This window comes from Tympanuchus pallidicinctus, unplaced genomic scaffold (assembly GCF_026119805.1).
Source record: "Tympanuchus pallidicinctus isolate F22 unplaced genomic scaffold, pur_lepc_1.0 scaffold15, whole genome shotgun sequence".
NCBI lineage: Eukaryota > Metazoa > Chordata > Aves > Galliformes > Phasianidae > Tympanuchus > Tympanuchus pallidicinctus.
Window position 1 is genome coordinate 1,371,781 of NW_026294669.1, and position 13,090 is coordinate 1,384,870.

Consider the following 13,090-nt stretch of genomic DNA (forward strand, 5'->3'; position numbering starts at 1 on the left):
CTTATGGTTCAGGACTGGTTCTCCATTGTAATGTAATGTAATTAGGAAGAAGACCAGATTACAGAGAGGAAAAAAGGAAAGTTATCACAGGCTAAATGAGGAGCAAAGTACATCAGTGTAATGATCAGCTGGTCAGAATTACAGAGCCGTAACACAGGCCTGGTGGTAGGAAACACGTCCAACTTGAGGGAGAAATCAGATCTAAGATAAAGCAGGTCTCTGAATATTGCTTAAATCTTATTACTTCCCCTCTCTGGTTTGGCTCTAGTTTTCTCAGCAGATGAATGACTTGCAGTCATTCACAACAATATCCCAAAGCACCAAATAAGCTGAAAAGCCAAAGGGAGGGTGAGAGGGCACTGCTGCCCTCCTTTTGTGTGAAGAGCAAACTCCTGGGAACTTCCTTTCCTACCCAGATATCAGCCAAACATCTGGGGAGTGCTGGGTGTTCCCACCAGGCAAACACAAACCCCATCACCATGATTATGGCACGAGGAAGCCGGCCACTTCCAGCCAGCTATTGCCACAGCTCCTCGCTTCCCAGCTGAGAACACCAGCTGCTGCTTCCCTTGGGAGCAGCTCATCGTGCAGTATTCCTGTGAAATGACCCAGTGAAAGGTGAGGAAGGACTGGTGGCAGCCATAGGTACTTCTTTAGAAGCTGAACTCTCTGGAGCAAGGATTTCCACAGCACCTCCTACAGCGCAACCAAATCCCCAGTGCAATGTTTCTATTCCCTCCCCAAAAGCAAACTCTACAAAATATGCATTATTATTACCATCTCCCCATTAGATCTCTCTTTTCAACTCCATCTGCCTTGCAGTGTGCATCTCCACAGAGACAAAGGCCCTGAGCTCAGGGGGAGTTCATGCACAGACTTCATGGCAAGCTGAACGGAGCTGATCATTACATCCGCAAAGCACCTCATGCAGTGGGCTGCTGGGTGATCTCCCTCTACGTGTTCTGCTGTCTGTTATGGCTGAATAAAATATATTTCCAGTGTAAATCACACATTTCCTATCATTCCTATGCAAAGTTTTCCTAACTGGGTTATTAGTCAGCTAAATGTGGTCAATACCTGACATCAGTGGGAATTCTGCCAGGGGATCTCCGTCAGAGGTTGGTGACAGCAGTTCCAATGAACCTTCATGAACCTGCACTTCAGTCCAATGAACTCAATAACACGCCATCAACATTCATGGCCTCATCCCACAGCCTGCACCCATGGGCAGGCCCAGCAATCCACAGGCACCTGTATGCAGGGTGCTCAGGGAGCACTCACTCACAAACATGGTATTTAGAAGTGCAGCGTGCTTCCAGCTAAACCCCAAAAACTCAGGAGACAGAATAAGCACACTTTACAAAGTGTGCACCTTGTGAAAAAAATGCCTTTGTTGGCCAAGTGCTGAGCTCAGGGCTGCAAGGAGGCTTCCACTAGGAAAAGCTGAAGAGAAAACCAGGAGCCCTGGCAGAGCCTGGGGAGCCCAGACGCTCTGCAAGCATCAAAGGCAGCAGCTCCCAAAGCGTAGTTCAACTTTGGAGATGTATCCTGGGCCTGATCCAGCCCCTGCTCCAACTGAACCCAGAGAACCTTCTCCCTCAGTTCCCCCATAGGCTGCTCAGCTGCACTCACCCCTGCGTTAGTGCCCAAGCCATTTACTTCCTGATGCAGCACAGCTGAATGCTGCACTTCAATCCAACCAACTGCAAGGCCTTCCTATGCTCCCTGTGCCCTCCCATCCCCACAAAGCAATCAGAGCTGATACAAGAGCAGAACAAAAAGGTTCATCTCAAGCTTGAGCTCAAAACAACCATCTCTCTCTTGCACCCAACTCAGAAAAACTGGAACTGACATAAAAAAGGTCCTTTCTGTACAATGGAAAGAACCTAACAACGGCACACATGATCACTCAACAGTAAAAGCCAGAAGGGCTGATTTCTGGGAACTCAGTTTCACGTGGGTGAGAAGAGCTGACACAAACAAGTCTGAGCCATTCAGGGCTGAGGAATTCAATGCTGGAGCAAGCAGCAGCCCTGAGCCCAGCAGCCCGCTGCCACCCCGGGCTCCAGCAGCCCTGCCTGGGGGCAGCTGACAGCAACAGGAGGAGCAGCAGCAACCTGCAGCTTTCGGAGGCTGCTGGCAGCTATCTCACACCATCATCAGATGAGTCAGAGCTGGGAACATGTGCGCTTCAGGAGACAGCGAGCTGACTTTCATGAAATGATATAATTTATCCTGGAAGATTAAAGGGAGTGAAACTGTAGATGAAGCCTCCAGCCTGAAGATTGGCCCAAATCCAAGATGAATGCTGAAATCAAATCCCACCGCATGAAACCATATGTTGCCATTTCTATTTGAATACATTTCCAAGGTCTGTCATTTGCACTGAAAGTATGGCTGGGACTAAGAAAGACTGATCTTTCTTTTATTAGCATTATTCTGTGTAAGAAGAAAGATTAAACAGGCTACCACAGCTATAAAAAACCTCTGTCTCCACTTAGGTTGCAAAAAAATCCTTTTAGGTTGCATCAAGCCCACGTCATTCTGGAAGAACAATGTGGCTTTATGGGAAACCACCCACGAAGGGTCCTGTCCTGGGAAGGGCTCCGAGCACTAACGAGGTACGCCCCGCTCAGATCCATTACAGAGGTACAATGTGATCCTATGAGGAAGCAAATAGGATCAGTTATGAAAAATGCAGTGGCAATTATACCTACACCACCAGGCAATGCTTTCAGGTCGCACTGTTCACCCCAAGACCACCCAAGAGCAAAGTTCAACCCACCAGCCCTCGCAGTGCTCCCACTCACGTGGCCCCACTGCTAAAAAGCTCCAGAAAGGCAGCCAGGCTATTCTGAAAACAGGGCACTGCTTTCTGTGTGGAGTCAGAAAGTGAAAGCCCAGGCTGATGGGAGCACCTCATCCTCCTGTCCTGACTGCTACCTAACGGCACAAAGCACCACTGCTCTGCTGGAAAGCACAGCAGAGAATCTCAGAGCTGTGGGGGCTGGAAGGGACCTCTGGAGCTCCCCGAGCCCAAGCCCACAGCAGTTCCCTACAGCAGCTGCATACACTGTCCAGGTGGGTACAAGTATCTCCAGAGAAGGAGAATCCTCACCTCTCTGGGCAGCTGTGCCACCATAAGGTGAAGAAGTTTATCCTCATGCTTGTATGGAACTTTCCCTGTTGTAGTTAGCACACTGCTGGCTCACAGTCAGCCTGCTGGCCACCAGGACATCCAGGTCCTTCTCTGCAGATCTCCGTTCCAGCAGCTCATGGTACCCATACTGATGTGTGTGGCTGTTCCTCCTCAGATGCACAACCCATGCTGGCTCTTGCTGAACCTCATCAGGCTCCTCTCTACTTGTCCAGGTCTCGCTGAATGGCAGCACGGCCCTCTGGTGTGTCAGCCACTCCTCCCAGCACCATGCCATCACCAAGTCTGCTAAGGAAGGACTCTACCCCTTCACCCAGCTGACAGCCTCAAGTCCGTACAGAAAATGAAATCATTCTGTCTGCATTTACAACTGAGGTGAGTATGGTGTGACACAGCAAAGGACCTAGAGCCAGAGAGGAACAATCCTCTGAGGGATTTAAAGCACGTAACCTTTAGCAGGGGCTTAGGTACAAGACATTTTATGACACAGAACAGCCATCTACCCACGAGCTGCCCAGGGTCACTTCAAGCTGCTCCCTCCTCCTTCCCCAGCTTCTGAGAGCAGCCCCATCCCACTGCAGACACACACAGCGCAGCACACAGCTCATGCTGGACACGGTGTTATGAACAGCCTGATGGATATGCAGCCCCAAAATTCCCAGAGCCTTTGTAAACCTTTCCTCCTGCCTGCACTGCTTTGTCCCAGCAGCACAATGCCTGCTTTCTCTGCCCCACAACAGCCCTCTGTGGGCAGCAGCCCCTCCGCAGGCAGGCAGCGCTCACAGGGCACTTTGTTTTGACTGATGCTGCTGATATTTCTGCAGCGTGCTGAAGAACAACAAAGCAATTTTCTCCTAAGTTACTGGTTAAGTAAACAGTTGTTCATGCTTACTAGGTTAAAATACCTTGTACTCCTCTACCAGCAGGGTTAAGGCTCTCAAAATACTGCTGGGGGGGGAAAAGACAACAAACGTATTTACATTTTCCAGTGCTTGCAAACTGTTTCTTCTCATGCTGGGCTATTACAATGGTCAGGAAGAATAATTCAGAACTGCTGCTTTCACTGCTGTCAGTCATTATTCCAACAGGGAAATGTGACTGAATTAGGTATTGTGAAAAGTTAGGGCTGAACAACATGGTCTCACTTGGCCGGAGTGACAACAGGGAGGCAAACAATGCTCCTGGGCCATGCCTCAGCTCACTGCACAGCCACTCACACCCACCTGCCACGGCGTGCACACACAGCCATAAGCAGACAGTGTGAGTTCTTCTCACCTGTCAGGTAGTGCACAAGTCAGTCAAAGTGATGTTAAACGAGAGGGCATCCCAGGCCTGCTCCTCTCGGATCCCAAGCTCCCCAAGGAACGACGCCGACTCTTCTCTGCAGAGCACAGATGTTGGACAGCCACCAAAGGATGAGCTGCCCTAAAGCTTACTGGATTATCTGAATTCCAAGTGTCTTTTTGGCATTTTCTCTTGTCTTGCAGCAAAATGAGGGGTCTCGTGAGAAATACAATCCATCTTAGGAAAAGCACCTGTGTTCTATTTTGATGTACTAAAATTACTTCCCATAAGGAGAAGCACACAAGCATACCCTCACCTTTCCAAATGCGATTATTTTGGTAAATGCTTACATAATAATCAATTTAGCTGCTTTGCTGGATTGAAGCCAAAGCAGGCAGTGCTTCCTGCAGGGAGTCAGGACTGCTCACAGCACATCGCAGACAACTCTTCTTCCTCCTGGATCTGTTCTAAAACTACCATTATGCCTACTGCAAAGGGAGAAACAGAAGAGTGGTAGAGACCTCTGCTCCTCCCTCAGAAAAGCTTACTTGTTATTAAAGTACATTCTGTATTTCAAATAGAGATTAATGAAAAGCTGAGTAAGGATGGAAGATCCTGCTTCACAAAATGCAATTCAGAGTGCTGTGCAAAAAATGTCAGACCTTCACAAAAATGGAATTTATATTTGCAAACAAAAAAAAAAAAACAAAACACCCACAATTTCTTTGTAACCCTTTCCATTATGCAATCTCATTAGAGCTGTTGGATTGGGATTTTTCTCATCATATCTGTAAATGTATTCAAATCATTCATCTATTGGGTACTGCACCTTTAGTAGAAGAGTTATAAAGCATACAAATAAGACAGCAATTAGAAATGCTGAAAAAAAGATATGGAAGAAGAGCCACAATAATAGGAAAACAGCTTTTAAGGGTCGTTGAGCCTGCAAATGTAAGTTTCATTTAATGAGAATTTTTTGTTAGTTCTATTTCTGGATGCTCTTAGCATTTCTCATGCCCAGACTCCTCTGTAAGCACAAGGTCCTTAAAGCTAACCCAATAGTCAGAGGTGCATATATATCCACTGACATATACACAGATATATGTTGATCACAGCATCACAGAAACAAAAAGGCTGGAGAAGCCCTCTCGGATCCCTGCATGAGGGGCAACACGTTCCCACAATCACTTCACACCCCCTGGATGGAGGCCTGGCAGGATGCAGGCTGCCTCAGCCACAGCCCCCGGGGGTGGAATTGCTGTTTGAATGGGAGATGGGCACCTGCACCTCATTGCAGAACATGGGAACTGCAGGTTGGATACTCTCCTGTTCTTAGGGACATGGCTTAGTGGGCACAGTGGTGATGGAGTGACCTGGGCTTGGAGATTTTAGAGTCTTTTCCAGCCTTAATTACTCAATGGTACTGTGATTCCCAGCTCAGTGTAACCTTCACCTTCCAGCAAGCACCAACTGCAGCCAGATGTTTCCTGTGCAATCTATTCTCTGCACAGAGGTGCTTCAGCAGAATCTGCTCCATGGCACCGAAGATTAAATGACATTCTCAAGTTGCACAATCTCATCAACAAGACAGCATCCTTCCTCGAGAAGGCAACAGTGGAAAGAAAGACATTTTGATGATGGCAAAACTGGACAGCTTCGGGACGCTGCCTTCTCTGCACCCCAGATCAGACATGTGGTACACAAAGCAGTGCCTGTGTGCAGCAAGCAGAGGTGATGAGGGGCTGCATATGAGCACCACGAGGCTCCCACAGCTCCTGATGGCCACTGCAGGCTCGTCAGCACAATGAAGCACTCAATGCCCACATCCATACGGCCCTACACCACCCTGGCACGGCAGCAAGTAATGATATAACAGCAAAGCAAAGCCAGCAGTAAGAAACAGCAGCTGTGTTCTCTGTATGACCACATGTACACTCACACTACTAAAATGAGTTTACTCCTCTGAATAAGCACTAGGAAAATATATCTTGTTTTCCAACACTGCACTCAGCCCACTTCAATTTAAATGGGGCTCAGGCTCTCGGCATCTTCTCTGTGACCCACAGCTCCTGCAAAGCCATCCTGAGGCTAACTCTCCTCATTTTCCCCCAGGGATTCTGCTGAAGTGCATTTGCTCATCCCCTAACACAAATCCCAGGCAACTCGGATAAAATGGTGCAGCCAGTTCTCACAGATCCATGGAAACAAGCACAAAGGACCCAGGAATATTGCTAAGGAAGCCCAGTTGCAAGTGGGTAAATGCAGGGGTGGTGGCAGGGCTGAATAGCTTGGGCAGCCCCAGCTGCCACAGCCACGCACACAGTTATGCTTCAGTGCCGGGAGGAGGGGCTGCAGGGAGCACCAGCACGGGGCCAGCAGCTCACAGACACAGCAGGGCACAGGACTGGCCCTGGCCCTCACCATGGGTTATGTGTGACACAGAACTCCTCACTATTCCCAAAAAGGCAGCAGCATTCAGCCAAGCATCACCCAGCTCCCACCTCTTCTGCCCCAAACTACTCTTTCCCACCCGGATCCCATTTCCCATTACTTACATCCGTTCAGCATTTTTGCCCATTGGGATCTTCTGTACCAAATACCCCCTCGAGCTCCCAGGCTGTCACACACTCCTGGCGGCTCCAAGATATCCAGGTGCTTCCATCTCCAGAAAGGACCCTTCCAACATCATCCCAGTTATTTACTGGAAAGAGAGCGCAGGGCAGCGCAGAGCTGGGTCCCTGCACTCCAGAACTGAGGGTTTCAGTTCAAGTAAGTGAATCCCTTTCAAGAGACACCTGAAGTAAAACCACCCATGTGAACATCCTGACCCCAGACAGAAAAAACCTGGCCCATCAAATCATTTTCAAAGGAAAAGCCATTTTCAAAACGAGTCCTCAACAAGACTCAGATCAGCTGTGGTTTCCCAGCTCAGTCAAACCCTGAGAACCAAATTCTGTTCTCATTTACATCACTGCAAAGCTCAAAGCCTAATGAAATATTTGATGTTCACCCTGATGCAAATGAGAGCTGAATTTGGTCTGAAGTATCCTGTTTTCCTCTTGACTTTATTGCAGGGTGAGCATGAGACAGGAGTTTGGCTTCCTTTGAAGTTATTTCATGGCACGGAGATAGGGTGGCAGAGATCCTGCCTGACCATCCCAGTGGCTGGGATGAAGGAAGAAGGCACACTGCAACACAGGCTCATGGAAACCTGCAAACACAACCTTCAGCCTAGGCTGCTTGGAGGTCCTCAGTATTCCAGCTACAGAACCATGAAGGCTGGAAAAGACATGTAGGATCACCAAGTCCAACTGCCATCCCACCCCACTGTGCACACTGACCACATCCCAGTGCCACGGGAATGAATTTAAAACATGCTTGAAACTAATACTGAAGGTTGCCCAGGAGGAAATGGGAAAACAACAGTACACAGTGAGAATGAGCAGAACAATTGGGTAAACAGCAGAAGAGCTGAAGGAGGAAACTGGAAAGGTGGAATTCCCCTCCTTGCACAGCTGCTTCTCCTGCTCCATCCAGCAGTTCCACAACCAACAGCCCAACCAGGCACCAGCAGCAACAGAACAGAGCAATACTGCAAGACAAGCTGATGGGGCTACACAAGAATTTCTGCCCAAGATTGCCACTGAATAAACCAAAGGAGGAACAAACTCTAACTCCAAGCTCCAGCCCTGCAGACCTCATCCCATTGGAAACTGAACGCCTTACTTTCACCCTCCCTGCTGGGCAGGTCCCACCAAGCTGAGGCTGCAGCCCAGCACACCCTGGTGACGACGCTCTGCTCCATCTCCATGTGCTGCCAATCCTCCCAGCACCACAGCTACAGCAGGGACGTGTGCTGGGCAAACACAGCAGATGTAAAACAGAGATTGGTATCTCTCCACCAGAAGCAACTCCCAAAACATAAAAAGAAAGGGAAAAAAAGAAACAACTTGGCTTGTTGATCATCTGCACCAACCACCTATGGCAGCAACGGCAATAAGGAAATAGCTGCTGCATGTTCATACACAGTCCAGCCTGGACTCATCAAGTTTAACCATTTTGGAGCTGGTACGACTAGATTCATTTTCCCTTTGATAATAAATCCACACCTATACCCAATATTCACAACAACTGGAACCACAGCTTGCTCGGGCTGCATTCCCACACCAGTAATTCTGAATACAACCTTCTCAAGTCCCATTAACCACTGTATGCAAACGTGATACACTTGGATGTATGCAGACACAAAGGACAGCTTTGCACCAGCTGAACAAACCAGAATGCTTGTGCTAATTTCAGCAGACAGGGATACAGAAACTTGATTTTTGAATTTCCTTATAAATAAAAATTTTACTGATTAAAAAAAAAAAACAGGAATTTTGCATCTCAAAGGTTTATGTAGACGGCCCTGAAAATGGAGGATCTACACAGCAATTCCAGTTATTTCACCTAAAAACATACAAACACATTCAGTTAGACCTGCAGTAAAGCTCTCCAAATCTCCATTCCTTTTCCCATTCAGGGACACAGCTCAACTGGCCAAAGGGAGAAGGAGCAATTCACAGACAGGATTCACCCTGCTGGGATTACAGCTCCAGAACACAACAGCGCAGAAAACGATGGCACAGACACTGCTGATGTCTATGCATGGAAAATCTGCAGCTTATGGAAAACCCTCAGTCTAAGAAATGGAGCTGAACACAAAAGCTCTAGCTGAGAGCTAGGAGAACTAGAGACACACACACGAAATTCTGACCAAGCAGAACACGTACCTCCTTGAAGTTATCAAATGCAGACAAAATGATCTCATGACCTCCTCTGACGAGACAAACAGCAGCCAGGAGCTCGAGGACAAGGGCCTTTGTCCTGCAAAGAAAGCAAGCCAAAGCAGTCAGTGACGAGCTGGTGAGGAATACCTTCTACCTGTTTGCAAAGTGCTGTGCAGGCACCGGGAGAAGTACTTTGCATCCAGTGGTTCAGCCTCTTGAGACAAGCAAACCTGCAGGACACAGAATGCAGAGCAGTGTCTGATCCAGGGTAGTTTGAGCCTCCCGGGATCGTGCAACTCTCCCCCATTTTAATACTTCCCAAAAGATGCACAGATTTACATCACAAATTGTACTTGAGGAAATCCAAGCAAACCAACGGTGTCTGCATCAGCCTGGCAGCTGGCACTGTGGGAGCTCTCCTGCACAAACCCACAGGGGGAGGCACAGGGGGCCCCATGTGGTCCATGCATCGCTGCTAGGAGCAGCCCATGCCTCAGCCCCTCTGTGGCCAGGGCTTTTAGTTCTCTGTGGCCAGGGCTTTTAGGTCTATGTGCCCTGCCCTGATGCACATCTCAGTTATTCTCTGTGACAAGTTGTGTTACTCACAGCCACAAAAAATGCAAGACGCGGTTTGCTGAAGTGAAGCAGGGTGCCTTAGCACACCTCCCCCTCCAGCATCTGAAATCTGGGTGCTGACTGACAGCTAACACAGCGTATCAGGGAGGGGAGGATACAACTGATTGCTGAAAGAAAAGCATGCAATTCTTCGTATAGCTCTGACATAAATAATCCCCAGTTCTCTCTTACAGAGTTCACATAAGGCAAAAGCACCAATGGGATCTTACAGCCAGATGAGCTGGGAGCAGATACTGAAACCATGCAGACACACATGAAATTAGTCTCATGCTTGAGCATTAAACCAGATGTTGCAGAAAAAGAAATACCTTTTAGCTTTCAAAGTGTCAAGGTTATCTTTGGAAACCAGATAAAATGTTCACTTCCCCAGGAAATTTTACACGGATCACTTTCAATTCTTACTCATCCGTTTTTTTGTCCTGCCACAAGAAGAAAACCCAAGCTCTTTCAGACAGGCTTGTGGAGCTCTCCCTATGGCCCACTGGCAACATCCTCTAAGGGCTGTGAGCTACAGAGATGCCAGGAGGATGCCCAGGTCTCAGCATCAGGTGCAGCACCCACTCCCCTTCTGCATCTGCGATGGGGCAGGGATGGAACAGGACACATCCCTTAATCACCTGATTTGCAGACACAGGACACCACAAATGATCACAACAAACTTCCTGTATCCTTCCCATCTATGCTTGCTGACTTAAGCCTAAATAGAAGAGAGGAAGGAAGGACCCACTTCCACCAGGCCAAGGTTTCAAGCAGTACACTGCACAGCAAGCAGGCAGCCCAGGAAAGGGAGTTCTCTCTATATGGTGCAGTTTAGTTTTCTCTCATCCCTGCTTTTCCATTCCCTAGCAAACACCAGAACTCAGCTCTGGCATCATCAGTTATATGGGATGCTTGCAACTCCAGGTCTGGCTGGATGTAGGTGCCAGCTCACAAATGTGTTCAGCGAGGAGAGGGGATATAACCTTGCAGCAATCAGTTCTACAGTGTGATTACAGGTCTGCTGCTGTGGTTAAAGAAACACCTGGCACTTAGTCAGGCACTGGACAGAGGCAGAACGAGTACAAAATGTGCTCTTAGAGGAGCTCAAACCTGAAGGTGGCTTCAACAAAATTTACTGCAGAAAATTTAGTTTCTTCAGGAAAACCCCATGCAGCTGCTCCTGATCAGCAGGGTCTCCTCTGCACTGCAGCAGCAGTTGAGCTTGAGCAGCAAAGGCAGAGCTGCAGAGTCAGCAGCTTCTGAGACCAACGGAACCAAACGGCAATCGCCCATCTAACTGCACTGCAACACAAACTGAATCTGAGTCAGAGCAAAGGCTGATTTTCGCTGCAGCTTTGTACATAAATCCATGAAAATCCTTCTACTCTTCACTTTTCTGCTTCTTAAACTCTCTAACAGCAAGCGCAGCCTACCTGGGATTCTTGTTGTTCAGGCTTAGTGCAATTTCGTTAACGGCATGCGGGTGCGACATGACCATATTGAATCCATACTGAAAAGAGAAGAGGAAAACATTGTTTCTGCTCTGAAACTGAAATGATTAGTTTTAAATCCCAGCAAATTACCCGTGTCTGACCGGATCTGGCTATTGAAATCACCAAGACACACTCAGCACACTCCTGTCTCACACCATGCCCATCAGCTCCCCTGTCACCACCGTGCCCAAAGCGCTCGGCCTGGCCATTCGAAAGGGTCCCAGGGCTGATCCCACCCCACTGCCAGCCCCTCTGCCCGTCCTTCCCCAACACTGTTAACATTGACAGCCAAGCATGCCATTTCCTCTCTAACAGGGAATGTGCAGCTCAGCTGCCAAAATCACTTCTACAACATGCATGCTGCCACGGAGCAACTGCTGCATGCAGCTACTGCGTGAGTCCTGCTGGGTCTGCTTCCAAAACCAAAGAAAGGAACTGCTTTGCAAAACACAGCATGGTTATTACCACAACTGCACTGTTGCTTGCCACCTTCCCATCAGAGGTAGGGAGCTCTGTCAGAGCTCCCGTGCAGCAGTGCCAGAAGCCCCCTGTAAGGTCACACAACTCATGCCAGGCTTTCCTTGAAGCACATAACTGTTAGCTGTTACTGGTTTAGCAAGAAATCCAGCATCTCAGAAGCTACTCGGGCATGCCATGTGACCACAGCACGCCTCCAAGGAGAGAAGAAACTCATGGAAACGCGGTTAGTTCAGTGCAGTTTATTCTTGGACTCGCAATCGACATGCAGCAAAGTGAAATCTTCTCTTTCCCACCAATGTCTAACAAGAACACTTCAAAAATCCTCCTATTTCCTCCAGGTTAATGCTAAATTCTGACAGCAGTTATTGTGCAGGTGCACGTCCAATGAGTTAGTGCCAACAGAGCCCAGCACTGCAAACAGGAGCATGCGTGTGCTCTTATCTGTGTCCTCACGTGTGCCAACAGTGCGGGTGCACGAGGACTGTGCCAGGCAGCTCCCAGCTATGCTGTCTGACAATAAGAATTTCATCCTTCACATCAGTTTCACCTGAATCATGTGCAGCTAACCTTTCCCCCCAACAACAACGGCGCTGCGGGCCAGAAGAACAAAAAGGGCGATACCTGGTAGTTCATGATGGCACGCAAACACATGATGCAGACGTGAACGTCGTCTTTCTTACTCACTAGTCTGGAATTTTTTAGAGTTCTTCGGCTTGGCAAAGTATTGTACCTGCAAACAGAAACAGCCTCCATCAGTCACAGGGCTATTCCTAGGTGGGAGGAAGAAAGGAATGGGAATATTCCTCCACTGGGTTTCATGCACACACTTCTCAGTTGTGTGGAAAATCCAAGCAGCAGACATCAGGGAAGTGCAGAGCATCCCGACAGAACGAAGAACTGTGCCTCTATTCTGTTCTGCAGCTGAGCTTCCTGAAAGCTCTCCAAACTGAGGAAACCCAGCCTTTAGGAACTGTCCCCAAACAGAGGCATTAATTATCCTAATTGCAACCCCTAGCTGGTAAATCAACCTTGAGTTCAACTCAGTAAGTACATGGAATAAAACAAAGGGAAATCTTTCGATCTGCTGCTTCTACGACATAGTAAATGAAACCCACATTTCAGCTCTTCCCAAGATGCTGCTTATTTTCTTTAAGGAAAACCATGCTTTGTGAGCTGAGCACAGGAAATTGGAGACAAGGAGACAGGCTGCCATATGAAATACATGTATATTCTTACAGCCACGAAAAAGCAGCAAATTTTTAATCTTAACTTACTCCTATGTAAGAGAGAGG

The 13,090-nt window shown here is 48.2% G+C and overlaps 1 protein-coding gene and 1 long non-coding RNA gene across 8 annotated transcripts in view; both read right to left on the reverse strand.

Annotated features, from left to right (window-relative positions):
• Positions 1-13,090, reverse strand: part of LOC128076884 (uncharacterized) — a 182,699-nt gene that overhangs the window by 54,040 nt on the left and 115,569 nt on the right. The window lies entirely within an intron of this gene.
• FMNL2 (formin like 2) overlaps positions 1-13,090 on the reverse strand; it is a 108,044-nt gene that overhangs the window by 24,043 nt on the left and 70,911 nt on the right. For all 7 annotated transcript variants that reach the window (XM_052675202.1, XM_052675206.1, XM_052675203.1 and 4 more), the window contains exons 7-9: positions 12,420-12,528; positions 11,259-11,335; positions 9,214-9,307 (exon numbers count right to left, since the gene is read on the reverse strand). In XM_052675202.1, coding sequence (XP_052531162.1) covers positions 9,214-9,307; positions 11,259-11,335; positions 12,420-12,528 — 280 coding nt within the window. The remainder of the gene's footprint in view (positions 1-9,213; positions 9,308-11,258; positions 11,336-12,419; positions 12,529-13,090) is intronic.